This window comes from Podarcis erhardii (genome assembly GCF_964252035.2).
Source record: "Podarcis erhardii genome assembly, chromosome: 15".
Lineage (NCBI taxonomy): Eukaryota > Metazoa > Chordata > Lepidosauria > Squamata > Lacertidae > Podarcis > Podarcis erhardii.
Genome location: NC_138505.1, coordinates 42,745,179 through 42,772,904, shown reverse-complemented (window position 1 = coordinate 42,772,904; position 27,726 = coordinate 42,745,179). Strand labels below are relative to the sequence as shown.

Genomic DNA, 27,726 nt, shown 5'->3' with positions numbered 1-27,726 from the left:
GCTGCTAAGCCTGACTCCTGTCTTTGGTCTGGGCTGGGGCACCTGCTTGTTTCCTCCTTTTCCTCGCCCTCCAAGCTCCCAGGCTCCAGTAGCTCCCAGCTCTTCCCCTCCTCTGGGTGTGTCCAGTTGTCCACCACCAGGAGCCCAGACCCAAACCCTCTTCCTCTGCGCTTTCCTTGCATCCTGCCCCCAAATTGGCTCTGGGGAGGTCAGGAGACCCCCCTCACACACACACACACATCAGCGTGCAAGCTGAAATGCTGGTCCTGATGGAACAGCTGCCACAGTACGATGCTGAGCTCCTCCTCTGATGCCTCTTCCTCCCCACTGTGGACGCCCCTGTATCCAGTCAGGGTTTCTCAAAGGAGCTCCCCGGATACATGCAGGCTATGGAGGAACTGCCCACAAGGCCTTGGTGCTCCTGAATATTTCCAGGCAGCCTGGCCTGGCCTGGCCGTGCTGCCCCCCTCCCCCGCCAGCTTGCTCACCTTCCTGCAGGTACATCACGGCTTGGGAGTAGTTCTGGAGGGCGTGGTGGGTCCTGCCCAGGCTGCTGTAGGAGGCAGTTTTGGCCACCAGGTCATTCATCTGGGCCGCGATGCTCAGATGCTGCTCCTGGTAGACCACTGCTCTCTCGTAGGTGCCAAGGGACTCGTAGGTCAGGCCCAGGTTGCCGTAGGCCCGGCCCTGGCTGGCCGCGTTGTGGGTCTCCTCGGCAATCTGGAGGTCCAGCTGGTGGTACTGCAGGGCCGTGTCGTATTCAGCCATCTGTTGGTAGATGCTGCCCAAGCCGCAGGCGGCGCTCCCCTCCAGGGCCTGATCCTTCATCTCCCGCGCGATGCCCAGCTGGCGCTCCAGGCAGGAGATGGCCTGCTCCGAGTTGCCCAGCTGGCTGTGCAGGGCGCCCAGCTCCCCGTAGGCCTGGGCCTTGTCAAACGCCTCCCCGAGCTCGTGAGCCACCACCAGCCTCTTCTCAAAGCACACCAGGGCCTGCTGCAAGCTCCCCATTGCCCTGAGGGAGGGGGGACACAGCCAGCATTACTCTCACTAGGGCTTCGGGAAGGAAGCTGCCGGGGTCAGGCGGCTTCTGTGTCAGCCTCCTCCCACCCGCCACTGAGCCCTGAAATCCACCCCTTGGGCTCCACGGCAACGGAGGAAGGCAGCCCCTTTCTTTCTATGGGACAGAGCCGGGACCTCCATCCCGTTCTGGGTCCCCCTCTGGAAAGGCCACATCACCGCCCAGAGCCTTTCCCCCTCCCCTGACCCCTACCTGGGGGGCTGCTCCTGCATCCCTTGGGACTCCCCTCCCCGCTGCCTCTGCCTTACCTGTGCCCATTGCCCAGGCCCCGGTAGGCCTTGACCTGGTCCTGCACACGGTCCAGGCTCTGTGCCACGGACAGGTACTGCTCATAGTATTTGACGGCCTCCTCAAAGTCGCCCAGGGCCTCGTAGCAGTCGCCCAGGCTCCCGAAGGCCCTTCCCCGGTCCAGCATGGCCTCCGTGCCACTCAGCTGCTGCAGGGTGGCCAGCTGCTGCTCAAAGTAGCCGATGGCCTCCTCCATGGCGCCCATGTTCATCTTGGTGATGCCCATGTTGCCGTAGACCTGGGCCTCAATGCCGGGGTCCTTCAGCTTCTGCCCCAGCTCCAGCTGCTCCTCGTAGCACTTGAAGGCCATGGTGAACTTGCCCAGGGCCATGTAGACAGCGGCCAGATGCCCGTGTGCGCGGCACTCGCCCAGGGCCTCGCCCAGCTCCTGGTATACCTCCAGTTCCTGCGTGTGGTAGCCCAGGGCCTTGTCATGCTTCTGCAGCAGGCGGTAGGCCGAGCCCAGGGCTGCGTAGGCGCTGGCCTCCAGCCTCCGGTCCGTGGCCTGGTGCGCCAGGCTCAGCTGTTGCTCGTAGAACTTGACGGCACCAGCCACATCCTTCTTGCAGATGGAGAGGTCGCCCAGGTTGCCCAGCGCCCGGAACTTGGCCTGGGCATTGCTGAGCGACTGGGCCAGGGACAGGAGGTACTTCTGGCACTCCTCAGCCTTGCCGAAGCAGGCCAGTGCCTTGAAGGCCAGGCCCAGGTTGCAGTAGGCTTTGGCCTGGCTCAGCTTGTCATGCAGGTCCTTGGCGAGGGCCAGGTCTTGCTCGTAGTACTTGACGGCCTCCTCATAGTTGCCCAGGCAGTAATGGGCATAGCCCAGGTTGTGGCACACCTTGCCCTCCCCCTCCATGTCCTGCAGCTCCGGGGACAGCTGCAGGTACTGCTCATAGTAGGGGGCTGCCTGGGCAAACTCCCCCCGGGAGCAGTGGAAGTTCCCCAGGTTGCCCAAGGCCCGGGCTTCGCTCTGGATGTCCCGCAGCTCCCGGGCGATGTTGAGGTGGTTCTGGTAGTGCTGCAGGGCCCGGTCGTGGGCACCCAGGGCTTGGTAGGCCACCGCCAGGTTGCCGTGGGTGGAGGCCTGAGAGGCTCGGTCGTTCACCTCCATGGAGATCTGCAGCTCCTGCCGATGGTACTTGACCGCCTGGTCAAAGAGGCCCAAGGCGTTGTAGGCGTTGCCCATATTCCCGTAGGCCCGACCCTGCGCCGCGTAGTCGTTCAGCTCCTGCGCAATGGAAAGGTGGACCTTGTGCAGCTTCAAGGCCGCCTCGTAGTCGCCCTTCATCTGATGGATGATCCCTGCCAGGAAGGAGCACAAACAGGCTGGCAAAGTTGTTTTTGTAGGCCAGCACAGCAGCTAGAGGACTCTGGGCACCAAAATGGGAAACCCCAGAAATCCCAACCAAGGAGGAAGCTCAAGCTACTCTAGCTACTGGAGTGCTCAGTCTATAGAAGAAGACAATACAGCCACATAAAATTTCAAGCAGGTTTTGACTTACGAGCAATGGAAAGAAAACAGAAAAGATTGTAATATAGGATTTCGGTAAATAAACAGGCAGGAGGGAACCAGAGAGAGAATTAGACCATCACAGAATAAAGGATGGAAAGTCACCAAGGTAAATAAACAAATTTTGATGTAAATTGTATGCCATTTGATCTAATCAATGTAAAATAATAAATATATTTTCCAAACAAAGAGAAAAGAGTGCAGGTGGGCTCACAGGCTGGGAGCCTCCCTGAGCAACAGGGAAGCACAACCATGAGAGGTGCTGGGCCTTCCTTCCTTGGAGGTTTCTAAGCAGAGGTTGGATGGCCATCTGTCGGGGATGCTTTAGGCCAGAGTCCTGCATTGCAGGGGGTGGACTAGATGATAGCCAGGGTCCCCTTCCAACTCCATGATTCCATGATTCTAGGTCTGTTTTTAAATTCCAGGGAACCCCAAACCCTCCTTAGAAACATCCCAAACTAGGTGCTCCTCTGCCAGCAAATCTGGAAAATTCTGCACACATCCAGAACCTGGTGCTGAGCAGCAGAGGGGGCTGCGGGGGGGCTGAAAAGGTCTGATGTGTTCCATGGCTGCCCAGAGACACTCCCCTGCTCCTGCCCCACGCCCAACCCACGGCTGGTGCTGTTGTCTGGAGAAAGGAAGGAGCAGCCAAGGGTCTCTCTCCTCTCTCTCTTGTTCCTGGTCTTCTACAGATGTGAGGATGAGGGGCCACCTCCCTTCTAATTCCCCAGCTGGCACATGCCAATTTCATGCAAATCTGCATCAGTCCTTGAAGTGCCTGTCAAATGGAGCCCCCACGTCACAGACCAAGCTCAATAAGCCCCCCGGCCCCCCGTGGAGCCTCCTGGACAGCCCCACATTGCCCGCCTCCTTCTTTCCTGAGGGAGCATCGCACCCTCCTGCCACCGCCTCTGCCCCACAGGGCCCCCTCCTCCTCACTGGGCTGGGGTCAGGCAGAAAGGCAGAAGCAGCTCACCCAGGTTGGAGGAGGCGCGCCCCTGGGCGGCTCGATCCTGCAGGCTCTCGGCGATGCTGAGCTGCTCCCCGTGGTACTGCTTGGCCCGCTCCAGGTCCTGCATGCAGCGGGCAGCATGGCCCAGGCCGGCGTAGGCACGCATCTCGATGGACTTCTCCTCCAGCTCCTGGGCCAGCTCCAAAACGTGGTTGTGGTAAGACATGGCCTTGTCAAAGTTTCGGCGGTAGTGGTAAGCGCTGCCCAGGTTGCTGTAGGCACGGGCTTCCTCCCGCCGGCAGCCCAGGGCCTTGGCGATGGCCAGGTGCTGCTCGTGGCACTGCACGGCGTTCTCGAAGTCGCCCATGGCGATGTAGACGGCCCCCATGTTGCCCAGCTCCCGGGCCTCAGAGAGATCATCCTTCCCTTGCTTGGCCAGGAGCACGCACTGCTTATGGCTGGCCAAGGCGTTGGGGTAGTCCCCAATGGCCGTGTAGACGTGGCCCAGGCTGCTGAGGGCTGAGGAGGCTGCCTGCAGGGGAGAGGCAGAGGGAGCAGAGAAAGGGGTGAGCCCCACAGAACCACCAGGGCTCCCTGCCCTCCAAACAGCCCCCGCAAGCCCAGACGCGGGGCCAGCACAGGGCAGAGCGGGCAGGAGACAAGGCATGCTGCGGGAAGCTCTTCACAAGCCCATGGAGAGGGCAGCAACTGGGGCGCTGTGCTGCTCCCCTGGCACACATGCACAAAGCCACAGCAGGCCTCCGTTTCTTTCTGTTATCATGGCTAACAAAGCCTCCCTGCTTGGCTGCACTTGGGCAAAGAGGCACCACGTAGCATTCCTGTGCAAAGGACAGACCAGCCCAGCTCTGCTTCTGCAACTGGCGGGACATGCAAAATGAGAGACTTTGTGCGAGGAGAGCCAGTGGCAACCCACGCCTGAGGGAAGACCACACACAGCCCTGCAGACATGCCCCCCCCCCCAAGGACTTGCAAGTGAGTAAGCAACTTCATGGGCTCCCCAGTTGCTTTGTTTTTTGACAGAAGGCGCTGGCGGAGGCAGCTCCCGAGTTGTCAAAGGTGACTCAGAACTGAACCCCCCTGGCCAGCCAAGGCTGTCGCTGTCAGCGGCACGGCTGTGCCTGCCCCTGTGCCTCCCCCCTGGCACAGAGCCCCATGTGCCAAAAGGAGTCAAGGCCCAGCCATCCAGGCCACCCCCTGGGGGAAAGTCCCTGAGACAGCCAACAGTGGTGAGGGGCATCTCACGGAGCCCTGGGGGGAGGAGGTGGACCTCTTCTCACCAGGGGAATGTTTATTTATTCCATTTATAAAACATTTGTATACCACTATTCATAAAAATATATACTGATAGCGGCTTATAACAAACCTGCCTAAATACAATAAAAACCATGCAAACATTTAAAAGCAGAGATTAGCTATCATAGACAGGCATTTTCTTAATTTCCTGCATTTCAGAATCCCTGCCAAGCCCAGAAGAGGCCGCCTTAGCCAGCTGGGCAGAAGGGTCAGATTTTTCACCCTGGAGCAAGACCCACCCAATGGTTTGCAACCTGGGTGCTGGTGAGACTGACGGCCAAGAGCAGAGGGCAGGGAGCCTCTGGCGCACCCTGCAGCGCATGGGCCGGCAACTGACTCCATGTGCCCTTAGAGAAAGCATGGCGCATGGGCCGGCAACTGACTCCATGTGCCCTTAGAGAAAGCATGGCGCATGGGCCGGCAAACCCTCTGCTGGGCTCTCTCTCTTGGCACTAGCTCCTCTGGGAAGAAAAGGGGCCCCCAGAAGCCCTCCACCCCTCGGAAGAGAAAAGGGAGTGAAGGCAGGAAGGGGCTGGTGGGGCAAAGGGGCCTGTCCACGCCCAGGTGGCTTCAGGTGTGCCCTTGGAGAGGCTGGTGTCTCTGCTTAATCAGTGGCCTCCCTCCGGCACCAACCGCATCCCACTCCCTTTATCATGTCAGGGGGGAAATCCAGAAGGAGGGGGAGGAACCCACTTCAGAGCTGGGGGATGGGAGGGGGGGATGCTGTGCAGCGCTGTTGTGCAGTGTCCTGAATCACACACACACACCCTCCTCCACACCCCCTTGGCCATGCAACTGACTGTGAATGGGTTTCTTTAAAAATAAATAAATAAAACCCTGCTTCCTGCAAATTAATCATTCAGAGCAAGCTGTTTCCTTGAGGAGCAGGAAGGGGAAGCCAGCTCCGCCCACTGCAACCACCCTCAGCCCACCCCCAAATCAGATTTGAGTGGAATGGGGAGGGGAGAGCCCAGGGAGCAGCTTTTAGCCTTGCCAGATCTGGCCCTGCTCAGACAGCCTGGGGTTTTTTGGGGGGGGGGGACAGAATGGGGAAAGGGGGTGGCTAAGCAGACACAGCCAGGAAGGAGCCAAAATGGCAACACCTAGGGCTGTGAATGGGAACTGGAGGCTCACAGTTCAGCGATTCAACTGCCGTGTGGATGAGCACCCCATGCCCTGCAAAAAAAGGTCTCAAGAGCACATTCTTCCTTGGAGTGTCCCCTCCACACACACTGAATTTTGCCAAAATGCCTAACGCCCCCCTGCCCTGAGATTTCATTTCCTGGTCTGGCTCACCAACTTGCTGCCCATCTTCAACCTGTCACCACAAACAGAGAGTGAAATAATGAAGATGCAGGGAGAGTCTCTCCCCCCCCCCCCCGCCAGCCAGCAGGGGAGTAAGCTGCAGAGATTAGCGCATGATGGATGCACTTCTGATTGCTCCCTTTGGGGGGCTGAGCACAGCTCTCTCGCCACTCGTTCCTTCCTCCATAGCTCCACGCAGCGCAAAGGGAACCCAGAGTTCTTCCTCCTGGCAGCCCAGACAGAAACCCAACTGGGGAAGCCACGGGGGCAAAGGCAATGGTGAGCCCCTCCCTCTGCAAGGCCTAGGCCACCAGGGCAAAGAGCTGGGCCATCACACCTGGCTGCCTGAGGCAAAGATGGTGCTGACCCCAGAGGAACCGCCAGATTAATGGTTCCTTCAAGGGGATCTGCTCCCCATGACTCTGCTGGCAGCTTTGATCCCCTCCGCCCCCCTCAGCTGCCCAGCCAAGGCTCAAGGGGTTTCTCTAGGCAGGGACCCTTGTCATTGGGCTGGAATGCGGCAGGCGGCAAATCCGCTCCCCACAGGGTTGACCACAAGGCGGCAGGTCGGCCGGCCTCTGGCACCTGCAGGCTAGCCTGGGGAGGCCATCACTTCCCCAGCCCCCTGCTCTGTCGACTCACAGGGGGTGTGCAGAAGAGCCCTGGAGGCCTCCTTCCTCAGCTGTGGGGGTATAAAGGGGGAGCCATTCAGACCTCACACAAGGAAATTGCTGTGGGCACCAAGAGGCCAAGAGTATTTCCCAGGAGTTTCTCTCCTTTTGAATTTTCAGCCAATGCTGAAGGGAGATGGGGGTGGCAGCCTGGATCCTTGGGTCATTCCATCCTTCTCTCTGTATTTTATTTACAGCAAAATGTCACTGGAGCGAGAAGCTCCCTCTTAAAAATTCTGAGCATTTGAGGTCTCAGAAGTGTTTGGCACCCCCCAGAGGAAGCTGGCTGTGGGACAGCCACACTGAGCTGGTTCTTTTCTGCCACATGCCCATGCCAACTGGGAAGAGACACACTCACCGCCAAGGCTCACCCCCCCGAAACACACCCCAATTCTGCAGAGGTGGTAGGTGGCAACCTCACCCACTGGTGCCAGCACTCCCCTGAAACAGCTGCCTTGGCAAGTGTCAGAGAGGCGACTCAGAGGAATGCCATAACTTTCAAGAGAGAGGAAACGAGCAGCCTGCATCACGTCCCCAGAGAGCAGCAGGAAGCCGAGTAGCAAAGCAGAGGGATCCAGAGAGAAAAGGGCCCAAATCATCACTAGCCAGGAGGCTCAGGCCTCCTCCCAAGGAGCAAGAGAAGAGCAGGCTGCTCCACCACAGCAGTTAGGCGGCTGCCAATCTCTGGTGCCGTTCGTCAGGCTCTCCAGCCTTCCCCCATGATTAATGTGCAACACAGTGGCCAGACAATGGAGGGGAGAGAGCAGGATTTGCGGGGAGACAGCTGAGCCGAAACAAACAAAGCCCTCCTGCCCTTCAAAATTCAGGGAGCTTCTCTTCCAGCACAAGGCAAGCATGGCAACATCAGACCCCGCCTCCCTCCCCCCAGCACCATGGCCACACAATCCGTGTGGGGCCCAGCAAGGAAGGGGGCTGGGGGGAGAGGGTGAGGGGGCCACCGCTGCCACCCATTCCAAGCTGCTGCAGGATGCCCCTGCCTTCATAGGCCAAAGCTCCATCCGGACTTCCGGGTTGGTGCCTCCGGTAATGGCAGAATTCCTCTGATCGGGAGGAATTTGCCCCATGGGAATTGGGTCTGGCCGCCATGGCGAAGGCGGAGACCCACAAAAAATCACAGATGGGAGAAGCCTGTGAGCGTGGGATTCGGCGGGCACCTTTTGCGCCTCCCTTACTCGCGGGGAAACCCGGTTTCGGGGGTCTGGAGCAACGTGAGGTGAGCGGCACAGTGCTTCGAATCGACTGCTTCTTCCACAGAGCGAAGCTGCATAGCTGTTGCCGGAGAGCGCTGACTTTTTCCTGTGGACAATTTGGCTTTAAAGTAACTACCCGTGAGTAGAGCTGAGGTGGGGAGAACTGGATTTTTAAAAGTTTAATTTGGCATCGTAATGGGGAGGTTCAATACAGGAAGTCCGCCTTCCCCTTTTGTAAATAGACTGAAGCAATGAGGCTGCAAGCTGAAGTCTTGGAAAGCCTATTGTAAAAGACTGAATTTCCATCTGTAAAGAACATTAAATCCCCCCCTTGGAGGCAGGAGAAGAGGGGGGAAATTGTGGACTTAATATGCCTGCAGGAGAGAGTGAAGAGTGTTAAAATACCGCCGCTCAGACCCTGGAAACGGGCTGCTAGCAGGACTGACGTCTTTTGGATTATACACTGACAGCGCTTAGAACGTTTATTGACAGTTAGCTACAAGAGAAATACATTGTTTCTACTGTCTCCGGTTGTTTTTTAAAAAAGGAGTAAAAGTAACTGAAAATTGATACTAACTTTGGATTTCTTGAACTGTGCTTAAAAGAGGACACTATTGATTGATACATTGATCAATATAAATAGAAACTGTTTCCCCCTAGTGGAAGCTTTTGAAATTGGTTGGTTTTTTTGAGCTGGGCTAGGGGAATTTCCAGCTGCAAGATAAAAAATTGTGAGACTCTGGGACTGACCTTGAATTTTTAAGTGTTATGGCAAATGGAAAGGAAAAAACAGACCAGCAAACCGCAGAAAAAACATTAAGGTCTGGCAGGACTTTGCAGCAACCCAGGAGAGGCTTAACACCAGGTCTCCCTGCTCCTTCTGCGGCTGCTTCCATATCAGTTCACTAAAAATTAAGAGGAATGTCGACAGAAGAAGCCTTGGCGATTGCATTAAGTAATATAAATGATTCATTGGAACAGCTTAACAAGAAAACAGACACGATAAATGTGAAAGTGGATGCTGCAACTACTAAAATTGACTTAAATACAGAAAGTATAAATAATCTGGGACAAAAGGTGAATACCAACACAGAAGCTATCCAGAAATTGATACAGGAATCTATTTTGATACGGCAGACTGCGGAAGAAGCCAGGGAGAAAGCTGTTGCTGCTGAATGTAAAGTAACAGAACTTGAGGCAGAGAGAGTCCCAGCCCTACAGAGGCAACTTGAGGAACATAAGTTGACGCTTTCTATGATTGAACTTAAAAACAGACGAATCTGAGGATCAGAGCCTTACCTGAATTTGAGAAGGAAAGTTTGACAGATTTCCTCACACAGGAATTTGCTGACTTTTGGGACTTGGACTTGGGCCAAGAAGAGTTTAGAATTGTGAGGGCCTTTAGACTTGGAAGAGGAGGGAAAAAGGAGAACAACAGAATAAGAGATTGCTTGATTACCCTTCGAACGAAAGAAGAGAGAGATAGAATTTTGGGCTGGCACTATCAGAAGAACCTAGAAGTACAACGGTCAAGAGTGGAAATTTTTAAAGACGTCCCGAAATATCTTTTGGATCTAAGGTCTAACTACAGAGATCTGGTTGCCCTGCTGAGAAGGAACAAAATTATCTTTAGGTGGGAGTTTCCCCAAGGTCTATCTTTTAGCTTCAAAGGAAGGAAAATAAAAATAAGATCAGTAGAAGATAAAGTAAAGTTTTTGGATAAATACGAAGAAGATCTGCAGAAAGGACTTGGAAAAGAGTCAAGAGCAACGGATAGAAGATCACCAGATAGAGGATCAGAGGAAAGAGCATTGGATAGAGGACCACCAAATAGGGGAATATTGGATATATCAATATTATCCTTTGGACTGGATTTGCCAGTGAACGTGCCACCACCACCACCAACAGAAGAAGAGCAAGCATTGGGTACAGTTGGAGGAATATCAGCGTAAATACATGATGGCGTTGCAGGTTTCGAGCTGGAATGTGAATGGACTGAATTCCCCGGAAAAAAGGTGGAGAGTCTTTCATTTATTGAAAAAAGAACATTTGGATTTGATTTGTTTACAAGAAACACATGTGATAAGGCTACATAGGAAGATGTTGAGTAATAAAAGATTGGGCCAAGAATTTATTTCACCAGATAAAGTTAAAAAAAGAGGAGTGGTCCTTTATGCAAAGGAGAGCCTATCACCAAAATTCATATTTAAAGATGGACCAAGGAAGATTTATTGCAATTGAAATTCAATCACAAGGAGAGAAATCCCTAATTGTAGGTATTTATGCACCAAATGAAGGCAAATCGGAGTTCTTTAAGAAGTTACATGAGACTTTGATGGATTATATGGACTACAACATGATCTTGATGGGAGATATGAATGGAGTGGTGTCTACAAATATGGACAAGGCACAGAGACAGGTAGTCAACAAAGATGGTAGACTACCTAAAACTTTATTTGACATGACTGATAATATGGATTTAGTTGACATTTGGAGAGTGAAGAACCCGATGGGAAGAGAGGGAACTTTCTTCTCCGAGGCTAAAATAACATGGAAAAGAATTGATCAAATTTGGGTATCTAGGGGATTGGTCCAAAGATCAGCAAAGTGGAGATCTGCCCCAAAACCTGTTCCGACCATAATGCTGTGAAAATGGAAATGAAATTGATGCCAACTGGTTCCTTTAGATGGAGGATGAACGATACCTTGTTTAGGAATGAAGAGGTGACCAAGAAGGCCCAAAAAACTCTAAGAGACTATTTTGAAATAAATATGAATACTACAGTGGAAAAAAGAGTAATTTGGGACGCAAGCAAAGCAGTTATGAGAGGATTCCTAATACAACAAAATGCAATTAAGAAGAGAACTCAGAATGAAAAAAAGGATAAAATCCTGGGAAAAATAGAGGAAGGAGAGAAGAAACTGAGAGCAAAACCAAAGTCACAGGAGATTCTGAAAGAGATAAAGTTATACCAAGTACAATATACAAAGCTGATGAATCAGGAAATAGAATGGAAGATCAAACAGATGAGGCAAAAGACATTTGAATCGGCAAATAAGTGTGGAAAATTATTGGCCTGGCAAATGAAAAAAAGACAAAAACTAAATACTATTACGAATTTGGATGTGGAAGGAAAGAATATACAGAACCCAGTGGAGATCAGGAAGTGTTTTCAGAGATATTACAAACAACTTTATACACAGGAGAAGCAGAAAGAAATAGACATTGATCAATTTCTGAAAATAAACGGACTACACAAAATTTCTCAGGAAAAACAGCTAATGTTGAATTATAAAATAACGGATCAGGAGGTGGAAGGGGCCATCCAGAATATGCAATTAGGTAAATCTCCAGGACCAGATGGTTTGACTTCAAGATATTACAGATCTTTGAAAGAATGGCTAATAAAACCATTGAAGGAAGTCTGTAACGAAATTTTGGAAGGGAGAAAGGCACCAGAGTCGTGGAAGGAAGCTTATATTACACTTATACCAAAAACAGAGACTGAAAAGACACAGCTTAAGAACTACCGCCCCATATCGCTGCTCAATGTGGATTACAAAATTTTTGCAGATATCTTGGCTAAAAGACTAAAAAAGGTTCTAGTAGAAGAAATTCATAAAGACCAAGCGGGCTTTCTCTCGGGCAGACACTTGTCTGACAACACGAGGAATATAATTAATATTCTAGAAAAATTACAAGTGAATATCAATACCAAGGCAGTTTTGATATTTGTGGATGCAGAGAAAGCCTTTGACAACATCTCATGGAGTTTTATGAAGAAGAATCCACAGGGGATGGGGGTAGGCCAAGATTTTGAAAATGGTATAGGTGTAATTTACTCAGAACAAAAGGCAAAACTAATTGTGAACAATGTGGTGACAGAAGAATTCAAGTTTGAGAAAGGGACACGACAAGGTTGCCCAATCTGTCCATTGCTCTTTATATCGGTCCTTGAGGTTTTGTTAAATATGATTAGAAAGGACCAAGAGGTTAAAGGTATACAAGTGGGAGTTAAACGGTACAAACTGAAAGCATTTGCTGATGACTTAGTGTTGACTTTGCAGGAGCCAGAATCTAGTACTAAAAGGGTATTGGAACTGATTCAAGAATTTGGACAGGTAGCAGGCTTTAAGTTGAACAAGATGAAAACTAAGGTTTTAGAGAAAAAATTAACTGTGAATGAGAGAAAAGTTTCAGGAGGAGACAGGATTAACATTGGTTAAGAATGGCTGCTTCTTGAAAACACTGACGTGTTGGATCTAGAAGGTTTCAATAATGCTTTTGGCTGGCATGCTTATTTGTGGTATGATAAGGTAAAAGTACACAAAGCTTTTAAAAATCATATTGTTAGAAAAGCATTGTTTAATGTTTGGATAAGATACAGTGGTGCCCCGCAAGACGAACGCCTCGCAAGACGGAAAACCCGCTAGACGAAAGGGTTTTCCGTTTTGGAGGCGCTTCGCAAAACGAATTTCCCTATGGGATTGCTTCACAAGACGGAATGTCTTGCGAGTTCCTGCGGGTTCCCTCCCCCCTTTCCCCCCCTTTTCCTAAGCCGCTAAACCGCTTATCAGCTGATCTGCTGATAAGCCGCTTATCAGCTGATCCGCTAAAAGCCGCTAAACCGCTAATAGCGCTAATCCGCTAAGCTGTCAATGGGCTTGCTTCGCAAGACGAAAAAACCACTATACGAAGAGCCTCACAGAACGGATTAATGCACCAATGTATAAGGATTTGTTAGAAAAGAAAACCCCAAGATGGTTGTCACCAATGGAAGCGAAGGCACAGTAAAAACTCAATATGGAGGCCAAATGGCCGAAATATTGGGAAATTTTGGAACAAGATGGAGACAGAATAAAATTGCAGAGCTTTGAAAAATTGAAAAATAAAGTGCGAGATTGGCTTCATTATTACCAAATAATGGAGGCATATAATTCGGACAAAAAAGTTGGCTTCCAGGTGGAAAAATCAAAATTGGAAACAGAATTGTTTTATCCAAAAACTAAGCATTTGTCAAGAATGTATAACTTGTTGCTGAGATGGAACACTCAGGATGAAATGGTGAAATCAGTTATGATTAAATGGGCACAAGATGTTGGACATAACATAATGATGGCTGACTGGGAACAGTTATGGACCACAGGTATGAAATTTATGGCATGTAATGCCATAAGAGAAAACTTAATGAAAATGATTTACAGGTGGTACATGACACCAGTCAAGCCTGCAAAAATTTACCATTTGCCCGAAAATAAATGTTGGAAATGTAATGAGATTGAAGGTCACCTTTGGTGGACATGCCCAAGAATTAAGACATTCTGGGAGATGATTTATAATGAAATGAAAAAGGTATTCAAATATACCTTCCTGAAGAAACCAGAGGCCTTTCTCCTGGGCATGGTCTGCCAACTGGTGCCAAAGAAGGATAGAACATTTTTAATGTATGCAACAACAGCTGCAAGAAAACTCATCGCAAAATATTGGAAGACACAAGATTTACCCACCCGGGAAGAATGGCAGATGAAGTTGATGGACTACATGGAATTGGCGGAAATGACTGGCAGAGTCCGAGACCAGGGAGAAGAATCGGTGGAAGAAGATTTGTAACTGGCTGACTGACCGAACCCAAAGGGTGCTCATCAATGGTTCCTCTTCGTCCTGGAGAAGAGTGACTAGTGGGGTGCCACAGGGTTCTGTCTTGGGCCCGATCTTATTCAACATCTTTATCAACGACTTGGATGATGGACTCAAGGGCATCCTGATCAAATTTGCAGATGACACCAAACTGGGAGGGATGGCTAACACCCCAGAGGACAGGATCACACTTCAAAACGACCTGGACAGATTAGAGAACTGGGCCAAAACAAACAAGATGAATTTTAACAGGGAGAAATGTAAAGTATTGCACTTGGGCAAAAAAAATGAGAGGCACAAATACAAGATGGGGGACACCTGGCTTGAGAGCAGTACATGTGAAAAGGATCTAGGAGTCTTGGTTGACCACAAACTTGACATGAGCCAACAGTGTGACGCGGCAGCTAAAAAAGCCAATGCAATTCTGGGCTGCATCAATAGGAGTATAGCATCTAGATCAAGGGAAGTAATAGTGCCACTGTATTCTGCTCTGGTCAGACCTCACCTGGAGTACTGTGTCCAGTTCTGGGCACCACAGTTCAAGAAGGACACTGACAAACTGGAATGTGTCCAGAGGAGGGCAACCAAAATGGTCAAAGGCCTGGAAACGATGCCTTATGAGGAACGGCTAAGGGAGCTGGGCATGTTTAGCCTGGAGAAGAGGAGGTTAAAGGGTGATATGATAGCCATGTTCAAATATATAAAAGGATGTCACATAGAGGAGGGAGAAAGGTTGTTTTCTGCTGCTCCAGAGAAGCGGACACGGAGCAATGGTTCCAAACTACAAGAAAGAAGATTCCACCTAAACATTAGGAAGAACTTCCTGACAGTAAGAGCTGTTCGACAGTGGAATTTGCTGCCAAGGAGTGTGGTGGAGTCTCCTTCTTTGGAGGTCTTTAAGCAGAGGCTTGACAACCATATGTCAGGAGTGCTCTGATGGTGTTTCCTGCTTGGCAGGGGGTTGGACTCGATGGCCCTTGTGGTCTCTTCCAACTCTATGATTCTATGATTCTAAGACTGGAAAAAGTTTAAAGACTATTTACGGAAATACTGTAAAATTAATGAATGTTAGGAAAATGTTGGAATGAAATTATATGGCTTTAGTAGAAATATTATAAGGAATTAAGGATAAACAGATTAATAGAGTATTAAAGGGAAAATAAGGTTAGAATGTGTTAAGATAATTATAGGATTAAAAATAGAGGAAGATGGAAAGGAATTGCTGGAAAAATTAATAGAAGTGGAATACAAAAAGGGAGGTGTGAGGAGGTCGCGGAAATAAGTGAATGAGAGATAAGATATTGAAATTATTTGATGTGTTTTAAATTGTGTTTGTTTTGTTTTGTTTTGTTAGTTTAATGTTAGTGTTTTGTTAGGGTAATGTAGTGGTTTTTTTCTTTTTTGTATTGTATTGTTTTTATTTTTTGTAGTGTTTAAATTGTTGGAAAAGGTAATAATTTTTTTTAAAAAAAAAAAAACCAAAGCTCCATCCAAAGGCATCGCAGGCACTGAGAAATGTCCTTGTCCCTCGGACAAAGACGCCATCGAGACTGTAAGGCAGAGAAGTGAGCCCTGCTTGAGATGCAAGCCCTTTTGCCTAACAAGACCAAAGAGGGTGAGACAGTCAACGTCCTCTGGCAGGTGAGCACCTGGCTCTCACAGCCCTTTGCCCCAGAGGCAGCCATCGTCTTCCCCTCAAGGGCCCAGTCCTGCTCCATCCAGACAGGCCTGGAAGCGCCATCCTGGAGCCGCCTGCAGCAGCCAGGGCCCCTCCTCTGCCACCCGCTTCCAAGTAATCCCGTATCTCCGCAGAGCCAGGCTCCGATTCCATCTCACTCTCTTTGCTATTATTAAAAGCAGGGCATCCTGTAATCGGAGGCATCCAAAGTAAGGTTACCAGACGTCCCCGTTTCCCAGGGACAGTCCCCGGATTTACCAATCAGTCCCCTGACAAAATCATTCCTATTGAAGTTGAAAAGTGTCCCCAGATTCATTGAAAAAAATCTGGTAAACTTAGAAAGGCCTGAGAGCTGGGAGAGCCGATTATGTTGCAGCGTTTCTGTGGTCTCCGCAGCCATTGTGAGGCAAAGGTTCCAGCGATCTGAACGCTTTGTTTCTGCCACCTCTGGACTCCTGTAGCAGCCAAAGAACACTTCCCAGATAATGGGAAGGGGCATCATTAAGAGCCACGCCTGCCACAGGCCAGTCCTACTCCACCCCCTGATGGAAGCAACAGTGCTGAGGGGCAGAGGGGGCCATGCCGTCGCCCGCTCCTCTCACAGGGCTTGCCTCACCGATTTACAGCAACTCTGGGCTCAGAGCCTCTCTGATCCCAAAGGAAGCTGGCACAGAGCCTTTCCCTTCCTGCTCCCTTTGCTCATTCTGTGGGTGAGGGTGGCCTCCAAACCAGCTTGCCCGCTGCTGGTGGGACCCAGAGCCCTCCGGAAACCTCTTCCATATGGCAGAGGCTGCCCAGCAAAAGGCTCTTCCGGGAGGAGCTTGGCCAGCATTCAAGCTGTGCTTCTTCCTATTCCGGGTGACCATTACCTCATTCCAGGCCAGCCCAGAACAAGCCCTTCTGGTGGAATTCACATCAGCACCGTTGCAACATTATAAGAGTCTGCGTGTTACAGAGAAGTCTGCAGAGGGGGCCAAGAAAAACAGCTGTGCATTCAGAGGAAGCCCTGTGGTCAGGGTGATGTCATCAGAAAGCGCCAAAGCAATTTCCTGTGGTTACATCCACAGGAAATCCAAGAGGCTCGGGGTTCTCACAATCCAAGTAGCCGTTTGTTGTCAATAGCTGCTAATTATGTGCCCAGATGGGCCATAAATGGAAAAAATATTGTAATCAAGCAGAATCCAGATCCACCGGCCTGCACCAAGCCCAAGCAAGCTGGAGATGCACAAAACACCCATCTCCCCCGCCCTCCCCCCCACACAGGCAGTGGGGCGAAGCTGTGCCGTTTGCCAAAGGCAGCTCCCCGTGTTGATCCTGGCTTGCTCAGTCACGGTGCCGGGCGGCCAGCCTCCTCTTGTACAGACACAAGCAGTCAGACTTTCCACTGCTGGCCTGCGCCTGGTCTCCACCCTGCAAGGATACTTTCCCAGCACCCAAAGGCAGCTGTTCTCCCATGTCCCAAAGCTATTCTGTGAGCGAGGGATTTGTGGCTGGCTCTTAGAAACACAATTCAGAGTCCCCACCCCACCCCAGAGCCAAAGGCCAGACGTGCCCACTGGGCCCCTTCAGAATCTGCTCTGTTGGCATGGCTCATAGGGTGTATTCCAGGGCGACACCCCCAGGCTCTACCATGTCAGCCGCCTCTAAGCTGGCAGAAAGAAGCAGCAGAGACAGCTGAGCCCAGAAGAGCTGCCTCCCTGGAAGTGCAGGACACCCCCAGCCCAGCCAGCACAAACTGCTCCCCCCAGCCCCACCTACCTCTCTGTCCTTGAGTTTCATGGCAAGCATCAGCTGATGTCTGTGGTTTGTCAAGGCCTCCCGGTAATTTCCTTTGGAGAAGAATGCAGAGCCCAAATTGCCGTGAGCTCGGCATTCACCCATCTGGTCACCTGGATGGCAAGCAAGCAGAAACACAAGAGTGAGGAGCAGCCAGAGAGAGACATTTATGCAAATGCATGCAAATTCACATCTAATACCCATGCTCATCTCTTCTCACAGCAAACACACACCCCAGCAACCAGGTGTCTTTCGCTTTCTCCCAGCCCAAATGCCACAAGAGAGGTGATCTGCCTGGAGACGAGCGGCACCCCTTCAATGCTCCCCTGCCTGGCCACTAGACTTTCAAAGCTAACTGCTGTGTAGGGTGTAGAGGCACAAAGAGGATGCCCCACCGCTTGAGGAGGGGGGGCAGCTGTTCCTCACCCCGCTCTCTAGAGACTACAGATTCCGAGGGAGAGGCAGGGTCCTTGGCTGCTCCAGAAAATGAGCCACCCTTTCCACACAAGGATGAGCATGGATCCAGCCTCCTTGCAGTGCGGGAGGCGATGGAGCAAAGACCCCCTGCAGCCCTCTGAGGGCCTGCTGACACCCCAAGAGAGACCCGGTCGTCACCACCTGCTTCTATGCTGCTGAACATGCCATCCTCCTCCTCCTCCTTCCGCTTGCCCTCCAAGTTGGGACAGGTGGTCCAAACGGCTACCTAAAGTCTTGGCCACGTCCAAGTCCTGCTGCATGTAGCCCGCACTCTTCTCGGTGTTGCCCAGGGACCAGTAGGCGCTGCTCAGGGCTGAGAAGACAGAGCCCCTCAGTTTCAGGCTGCATGTCCCAATCTTCAAGGCCGCTTCCAGGACCACCACTGAGGCCCCGTGGTGGCCGGCCGTCAGCAGCTCCTGGCCAACCACAGAGACCACCACAAAAGGGCTCTTGTCCAGCTTCATCTTCTGCAGCTGCTGGTAGGTTGGCTCCAGGGACTCTGCAAGAGGAAGGGAGACAGGCTTCATGTACCATCCTTCCTCCGCCTTGGAGAAGCAAACACACTCACCCAGGACAGCTGCAGCTGAGGGAAGACTGAGGAGTCTCAGGTTCACACCTGATTCCCAAGAATCCTGAGGCCTTTCTGTTAGGTATAACTGGTCCAGAGCTGCCAAAGTAATTAATTTGTTTACATATTCTACAACGGTGGCAGGAATAGTCTACGTACAAAAATGGAAAGAAGAACTCCCAACCAAAGAAGAATTGCTCGTGAAGATTTTGGAATATGCTGAGATGGCTATACTAACTGTGAGAATTAAAGAACAAAATGAGGGGGAAAGTCTTGAAGAATGGAAATATTTGGGGGAATATTTGGGGGAAAATACCATGGTTTGGAAGAAATGGATTTGCAAGCCAACTTAGTTAGACCTTCCCTCACCCAGTGGACCAAGATTGGGCTGTGGCCTGGATGTTCCCCACCTCTGATTTTTAGGAAAAGGCCGTGATTCTGAGGTAGAACATCTGCTCCACCTACAGAAGGCCCCAGATTCAATCCCCAGCAGCATTCCAGGTAGAGTCATAGCATGGGAGAGTTGGAAGGGACTCCTAGCAGTACTAGGCCAGGCCTGGGCAGAGTGAAAACCCTCCATCCACAGCAGGAACACACCTGAAAGGCTCCCCAATCAGAGAGATGGACAGAAGACTTCATTTCAACCTCTCTTCAGGGCATCATCACTCAACTCACAAAGAAGGAGGTGGCTGGTGCAAGAGAATATGGAAGGAGGGCAAAAGGACTATTGGGGAGGTGGGAAAACAACCGTGGTAGCCTGGCAGTGCCCCGCATGTCTCAATGCAAAAGGGAGCCCCTTAGGTGGCTGCACTTGTCATCCATGAAGCTGACAACATGGGGGGGGGAGGCTGGCCCCTACCGACTGCGCTGGGTCCTTGTTTGCATTGGCAAGCACAGTTCCCAAGTTCTGCTGGGGCCAAACACAGGGGAAGCAAGGAAGCAAGCAAGCGTGAACCTGTGGGACCTTCCGCACGACACAGTGCAGCCGGCGCTGGGCAGGAATCCCAGGGGCCCTCACTCACCTCGCATGGGAGACTTCATGGCGGCTTCCACCATCCCCACCAGCAGCTGCAGACTCTTGGGATCTTGAGCCAAGCCAGAGGCAAAGGCTGCCAGGGCATCGGCATGGCGCCCAAGGTACTGGAGGGCAACACCCTGTCGGAAGTAGGCCTGCAACAACACAAGGCAAAGGTCAGCAGGGAGCAGCCCAGGAGCCTCAGGGGAGAGCAGCCTCCTAACGCTCCCAACTACACTCCCCAGCATGCCTTGGGGGAGGCCAGGGCGGCTTAAAGGGGCTTGATGCTGCCTTAAGCAGACCCTTCAGACGGGGCCCTCACCTCGCAGGAACGCCATCACGGAAGGCCATTCCATCATGTTTTATGCTGATTTCCATGCTTAAACTTTGTACACTTACTTAACATCAGATACACACTTATTAAATGTGAAATGTGTGTCTCTCACAAGAGTTTCAGCACATTCATCCACAAAGCAGGCATAATCTTTTACATGAAATAGTATTGCTATGAACAGAGTTTGCGGCATTTCCCAAGCTGCTTCTATAGCCTGGATGCAAGGCATGTGGCAGGATGCGCTCTCTCTCTCTCTCTCTCTCTCTCTCTCTCTCACACACACACACACACGCCTTTGTTGTCACCCAAGTGGAACAGATTTGCAATTAATACCCAAAGTGGCTGTCCATTAGGGCATTCAGGCTTGCTCAGGAGCCAGTCCACAGAGGCAGAGATTAAGAAAAATCAGAAATGACACGGGAAATTTATAGACATGAATTTTTAATCTCTTTTCCATTAGCAAGCGTTGATTGTAGAACCATTTTTAATGAATTGGATGGAAGCAGAATTCATTTCATTAACCTTTAGCATAAATGTGTTATTATTGAACCAAACAGGCCACTGTAGTACAAATCCAGCAGCAGAGCAATTAGATTAGGGCCAGAGGCTTTGACTCGTGAGGAGCCCACTGGGCGGAAGAGGCAGCAGAGAGAACAGAGAGATTGGGAGGGCAGAAAGGCAGCCGGACGGAGGGTGCCAAGGAGCTCACCCAGCCCAGGCTCCAGACCGCTTTGCTGGACCCAAACTGAGCTCAGCACCCAAGAGAAGGGCTGAGGACCCTGGCAGAGACAGTTGGTGTGCAGTCTGGGCTGCTCAAAGCACTGCCACACACAGCGTGGAAGACATCTTGGGGCAGGAAAGGGGCACTGCCCCCAGCACAGAGAAGGGAATCAGCTGACCCAGCTCAGCCACATGCTACCAAACACCCCACCTGCAAATGTCAGAGCGGGAGGGCTGGGCCAAGATCCTCCCAGGCACACCCAAGACCCTAAAAGGCAGCAAATCCCCCAACTCTCCAGCCTTGAGGTGTCACAAAAGATCACCCACCAGGCGTGATTTGACCCCATCCTGTGCCCGATACTGGCAGGGGGGGCAGGACGCAGAGTCACCCACAGTGGAAGTAAAGGGTACCAAGCAGGCAGCGCAGGCTGGGCTCAGGGAGATCAATGGCGGACACAGCCCAGCTTCCTGCCAGCAACACATGCCTTGTGAGGACGCAGGAGGAAGATCAGGCCGTCCAGGAATAGCAAGAAGGCTCTCCCCAACCCTCCAAGAACAGGCGGTGCAGCCGGGGTGACTCAGGCCCTTTCCCTGGAGCAGAGCTCTGCAAGATGGGGGTGGTTCGGAAGGCCCAGGCCCTGTCTTTGGCTCCAGCAGCAGGAAGGGGACGGGAGAAGAGAATCTCTGCAAGGTGCCTCACCTTTTGGAAGCACACAAAGCCCAGGAGCCCTTGCCAAGGGGGCCGCCCTCTTGGGCCTCCTTGGCGCTTGGTGGTTCCTTCTCCTTGCCAGCCTCCGGGTCTGACTGGGAGGAAAGGCGTTTGGAGCAGCAACTGCTGGGCATCAGGCAGAGGGAGCCCAGAGGGAAGAGCGGCCCCTCAGCAGCCGCCCACAAGAAAGGGAGCCGAGCTGCAAAACAAAGGGGCGGGGGGAGGGAACGCACGCCCCTGGGCACCCCCCTCTCACCATGGGGCCACAAGCGGCAGCAGGAGTCCCCACCAGAGGCCGCTCATCCTGACAACCATCACTGCATCTTGAGGGAGCACAGAGAATCTCGTCTCCACACCCCATCTTGGCTCCCCAACTGCGGCAACCTTTCTTCACGGGGAGCTACACCAACCCCAGGACCCCCCATGCTGCCCCTTCCAGAACCTTTTCCAGCTCCACAACATCCTTCCTGAGGTGAGGCGACCAGAACTGTATGTCGTATGCATTCTAAATAGATTTGCACAATGGCACTTTAATTTCCCATTCCTTTCTTACGGATCCCTGGCGGGCATTCGCCTTTGGCACAGCTGCCGCATGCGGGGTCAACGTCTTCACTGAGCATACCGCTGCGGCCTGCAAGGTCCTCTTCCTGGCCAGGCTCTGCCAGTTCTCATAGGGGGGCTGGTGGAAGGGACCTGATTCCAGCCAGGCCATTTTGCCATCTAGCCTGCATTGTCTACTCCACCTGGCATCAACACAGAAGGGCTCGTCGACTCCCATACGACTGGGAAACACCAAAGACAGGCGCAGAATCTGGGCTAGCAGCTCCCCCGAGAGTGCCCAATTTGGGCTAGTGGAAAGCACCCCTTCTCCACCACAGCTTCCAGGCCAGACCCACCAGCCAGGCTGGCAGTGGGACCAGGAGGAATCCCCTTTTGCCCCAAAGCCTCTCACAATGTCGGAGTTTCACGTAGGTAAGAGTTTCCAAAGTTTCACTGTTCTTGTGACAGGAGAGCCTTTTGCAGGAGACACCAGGATTTAATCTGGGGCCTCCAGACATGGAGAGTCACCAGCTGTGCTGCATGATGGGCAGTGCCTTGACACTGGAAATCAAAAGGGTTCTCTTGTGGCGGGGGGGGGGGTCCCAAAGAGCAGCAGCCCCTCCCAGAATCTGCTTTCTACTCCCCTTCCGCAACCATTAGGAGCATCTGCTGCAGCTGCACAAGGGGCCTCCCACTACCTGCCTGCTGCTCATTGATCCCAAGGGGGGAGCAAAAACCCCTCCTCCCCCTGTGAGCGGTGCCTTCCCTCCCTTTGGGAAGCAGGGTGGCTGTGGCCACAGCAGCTTAATTGGTGGCAAGAAGGTGACCAGATTACAGGGTTAATCCTGGCAGGAGCCAACTATAGTTGGCTGCAAAGTGATTGTAGAGCAGAGGCTTAGAAGCTGCAGCTCCCTGCGGAATAAGCTCCACACAAGAAGGTAATGGAACGGATTCAGGGCCCAGGCTCTTCATTAGCATTCACCCTGTAATTTTGTCATGAAAACTGCGCTAGCAGAGTGTGGATCATTTACATAACAAATTGCTCACCAATTTGTAAGCAGGCAGTGGAGATGGCAATGCATTGCCAGTACCATACAAAGACAGTCTCAAACCAGCAAGGATTGCTGCAGAGCTTGGAGGGGGAAGAAAAGGCACAGCTCTGAGGAGCTGCTTCCACCATGCAGGGCCTGCACAGCGAGCACCGTGCAATCCAGCCCCTTGCACCGGCTTTGTTCAGCGCTCCTCTGCCGGCTGATGCATGCAAGCCCCACACCTGATACGGTCAAGGTGCATCGCCAGAGAAGAGGACCTGCAGCAGACACTGGGGCCACCCTCTGTGCTGAGCCTTCCTCCTCTGGGTGCAGTACTCCCTGCCATGGAGGGCCAGGCTGCCACTGCAGTGCTATAGTTGGCTCAGGCCTTCGCACCCCGCTTTCCTGGGGCCAACTCCTCCTCCTTTTCCAGCTTCCAGGTGCTTTAGCTGGGTTGGCTGCTTTGCCTGTGTGTGCCCTGACCAGACACACCTGGAGGTCTCCTTGCTTCGACTTAGGAGCCCTTGCTATGCCTCTTTGGGAGGGTCCTGGAGAGGAAGGGGCACACTTGCCTCACATGTGCCAGAACATGCCCTGTTGTGGGCCTGAGGCTGGCAAATGCTAGGAAGAGGCTGCAGGAGGCCCTTCCCTCAAGGCTCAGTCCAGCCACCCATTTCCATGCAGAACAGAAATTGCATTATGTTTGCAAAGAGCCTTGGGGTGGACCACCCTTGACTGTCACACTTGGTGGGTATCTCAGAATCTCAGTAAAATGTCAGTCCTGCTGGACTAAACACTGAACCATCGTGGTGTTTCCATCAGACAAACAGGAGGAGAGGGCAGAGGAAAAACCAAAACATCTCTCTGAAGCACTTAATGGTCCAAAAAGCATACAGCCCCGCCCCCTGCTTGGCGCACCCCCACATTCCCACCCATTTCTCACTTCCCTTTCCACAGGTGCTCTTCACAGCTCAGAGCCCTTGCGGTTTGACGTTTGCTCCAATTCAGCAGCGGATTCCACCAGAGGGGACGTGGCGGGGCAAATGGAAGTGTGGGTAAGCACCAAGTGAGAGATCCTGGTCAGGGATCAACAACCAAGCACCTCAAAGGCTGTCGCTTCCTGCTGCAAGCCTTCCAGAGGGTTTTCCTGCAAGGGACAGGCAGGAGGCCCACGGACCCAACCGCAGCTGCAGCCGTTTCGCTGTGGCAGAAATAAAAATTGGGCAGCCAAGTACATAATTCCTGCTCAACAGCGTCAGCAAGATGGCCCTCTCCAAAAGGCATGGTGAAAAGCCTTTGGGTGCTTATTATTCCATCTCGAGAGAGCCACCCTGTCTGCCTTTTTAAGAATAAGCCAGCAGCCGAACGCCTGAAAGCAAATCTTTGGAGTTTCCAGTGAAGGAAAAACAAAGGAGGCCTGCTTCAGAGAAAGGAAGTCTGGCTTCAAAAGCCACAACATCTTTTACTCTAATTAACATCTTTCTTCCTGGTTGCCTCCTTGCAAGGAGTGATTAAAGATTTCTTCTTGTCCTAAGATCAGTTGCAGCCAGCAATATTTCATTCACATCCTGTGAGGATCAGTTCTGGACCCCTGTCTCCAGGTTGTCCCCTTCTTTGCCTTGATCCTCCAGGCACCCAAACACTGCTGCCCCAGAATGCAGGCACCTTTCCCAGGGCCACGTAGCTCAGGCCCAATTCTGGCATGTGGTACAGAGGCCATTTCACAAGCCCTCGCACTGAAGGGAGCAGCCAAAGCTTCTGCTCATGCTGTTTCTCTCTGCCCAACCATGGCTGCACAAAATCAAGTCTGACGACTCAAGGAGTCCAAAGGGAGGCAATGCCTGGCCCCAGAGACAAGGACCTGAGGCAGCCTGGGAGGCATCAGCCAGGAAGGTTAGCAAAGGGTTGTGGGGTGCCGACCCTCAAAGGCATCACAATCAGTCCTGCAGGGCAGGTCTCGGCCAATCACTCTGTCTCCGCCTTCCTCCTGCTGCGGCTGAGAGGCAATCCCCTCACTACAAACACCAAGGCCCCCTGCCTGCCTGCCTGCCTGCCTGCCTGCACCACAGGGGCTCCTTACGCCCAGACCCTGCACCACGCAGCGTCTTCATGGACTCTCAAGCCTGCAGCACAAAGGGGAGGAACGCCTTCACCATGTGCTGCTTTCACTCAGCTCTCCTCCTTTATCGCAAATCTCTGAAGCACCAAATAATGTGGTAGTTGCTATGGCAACTGCTTGTTTTTATTGAACTGTTCTAAAAAGGTCAAGAAACATCAGCTTGGCTGATCCTGCGCAGACCCCTCCTAGCAGAACATCTGCTTTGCTTTAGCTGCCTGCCCCAGAACAGCACACGAGTCTGCAAGAAGCCTCACCACCCCTTGACCCGGTCCTGCAAGGGGCAACTTGCCTGGGGAGCTGCTCTGCCCACCCAAGGTCCCATGGCCTCATCCCCTTCAGGTGCCCAAGCCTTGGCAGGGGGTCGGCTGGGGGCTCTTTCAGGAAACCCCCGTCTGACAGCCCTAGGGAGCGTAGACAAAATGGACAATACATCAACCAGCACAGTGACCAAAAACTGAAGCCCAACTCTTCAGGGCTAGGATAGCTCAGTTGGTAGAGCACGAGCCTCTCAATCTCAGGATTGTGGCTTCAAGCCCCACGTTGGGCAAAAGATTCCTGCATTGCAGGGGGTTGGACTAGATGACCCTCATGGGTGACCCTTTCAACTCTATGATTCTATGAACTCTAAGTCTCAAACACAAGAGTCGCTCTAATAGGATCAACTTTCTGTTCGCTGGTGAGACAGGACCAAGTCTGGAGCAGCAAAGGTGGGTGGTAGAACAAAAACAGCAACCCCCCCCCCCAATGAGGATGCACCCCTTCACCTGAGCACTGTGGATCCCTGGCCCAGCCTTCCTCCTCGGCCTCCTGGGAGCTGCCATGTGCTGCTCCTGAGACTCATCAGAAGCCAAGTGGCAAGTGGGCCCTGGGTGCAATCCTAGGGCAATGGGACCCAGGCTGGCAAACAAATGTCTCAGGTCAGAGACACATTGGCAAGAGGCCAGAGCACACAGGGCCTCCAGATGCCACAGCTCAAACCGGCTGCTGTGGCTTCTTCACTTGCCCCCCCCCCCCAGTCCCAGCGCCTCCCGCAAAAGGGCTTCCTTGCCGCTGCCCCAATCCCAGGCCCTCCTGCGCTCTAGGCCTCCCAGCCTCCACTTCTCCACCCAAAACTGAGAGTGATGGAGAGGGTGGTGCACATAACAAAAAGTGAGTGGCAGCATCTGACATAACAGCCGAAACCAGGCGGCTCCACGATGGCTCCCTCCAGAGATGGTTTTGGACACCTGCTGAAAACCTCCGTGCTTCAGTAGCCCTGTCCAGGCACACAACTAGGCTGCCTACATTTGTTTTTAAAGTTTTATCAATTTTGTGGGGTTTTTTTTAAAAAAATCACACATATATTTTACATGAGTTGGTTTGTTGGTTTTACTCATGTTTTATCTATAATTTTTTGTTGCATACCACTCGGGGAACTTTTTGATCGAGTGGTTTCTAAATGAACATACTCAAGGCTGCAGGTCCTGCCGCCTGACAGCACATCTGCGGCTCCTGCACTCAACGCCCCAGGGCACCTTCTTGTGAATAATTTGCTGTGTGCTTACAGCATAAAGGTGCACATCCATTGAGAATGAAGTCACCGCGTTGAATGGGGCTTGCTCCCAGTTAAGTGGGCACAGGGTTGCAGCCCAGACTTCGGTTTAGGATGACACGGGAGGAAAGCATGGTCCTTTCACCTGCGTGGCAGGCAGGCATTCTACAGGTTAAGCCTTTCCTCATGTGGAAACACCATTATAGGAAAAGCTTCACCTGTACACCTTCTGTCTGTCGTAAAATTACATGTGTGGATGTACACTTCTTTTGAGGCCCTCCACTCCATCTGCAAAAGAAATCACAAATCTGCACATGACAGAAAGCGTATGCAAATCATAGGCTAATCTGTGAGTGGGCCAGAGGGCCCAACCCACATATAGTGCACATAAGAACACAGTAAGAGTCATTGGTCAGGCCAATGGCTCATCTAGTCCAGCATCCTGTTCTCACAGTGGCCAAACAGGTGTCCATCATGGAAAAGCAGGATTTGAGCCCAAGACCCCTCTCTCCTCTTGGGGGCTTCCAGCCACTCCAACAAAATGAAGCCGAACAAAACCAGCAGGATTTCAACTGACAGCGGCAGGCCCAGTAAAAGCCTCTCCATCGACCGCCATCCCAGTGCAGACACACACACACATCAACACTAATTCTCCTGGCCCGCCAGGCATAAGTAATTACCTCCCAGTTCATCCTGTAAATTACAGAAGAATTCCTCATAGTTGAGCTGTCCCATGGGCATCTCTTTCGAGGGAAGGGGCACTTTCTCTGGGCAATGAATGCCCCTCTGCGGCACACCTCAATTAATTACCATATTAAAATACGCTCACATTTATATTGCAAAGAGCTTCTCAACTGATTGGCGGGGAACTGGAGAGGGTTTACTCAAATCCCCAGCCCCCAACTCCCCACTGCCATTTGCTGCAGGTTTGAAGCCAAGAGCCTCTGATTTCTTTCTGGAGAATGGAAATAAGGACCAAGGAAAAAGAGGCAAAAGGTAGATTCCACAAAGGCTAGACCAGCTGCCTGCTCAGATGTCACCCATTCCCCCTTCCGATCTCTCTGCGACTCAAGGGTCTCTTCTTGACAGGCATAAATGCGTCTTCTGATCCCAGACAAAACTATTTCCTGGATTCTCTCTTGGAAGATGTGCTTCCTTTGCCAGGCCATCCCTCTCCTCTGCTCTGTGTCTCCTGCAAGGGCAGGACAAGGAGCCAGGGGAGAAAGAAGGAAGGAAACCCTGGCCTAATCTGCCCTGGCTC

The 27,726-nt window shown here is 52.0% G+C and overlaps 1 protein-coding gene across 1 annotated transcript in view; it reads right to left on the bottom strand.

Moving 5' to 3' along the window:
• The window catches only part of TTC28 (tetratricopeptide repeat domain 28), a gene marked incomplete at its 5' end in the record, with an annotated part of 140,572 nt that overhangs the window by 19,697 nt on the left and 93,149 nt on the right, over positions 1–27,726 (bottom strand). The window contains 6 exon segments of the mRNA XM_081842589.1: positions 489–1,012; positions 1,327–2,668; positions 3,853–4,360; positions 17,404–17,534; positions 18,125–18,397; positions 19,489–19,636. Of these exon segments, the coding sequence (XP_081698715.1) occupies positions 489–1,012; positions 1,327–2,668; positions 3,853–4,360; positions 17,404–17,534; positions 18,125–18,397; positions 19,489–19,636 (2,926 nt within the window).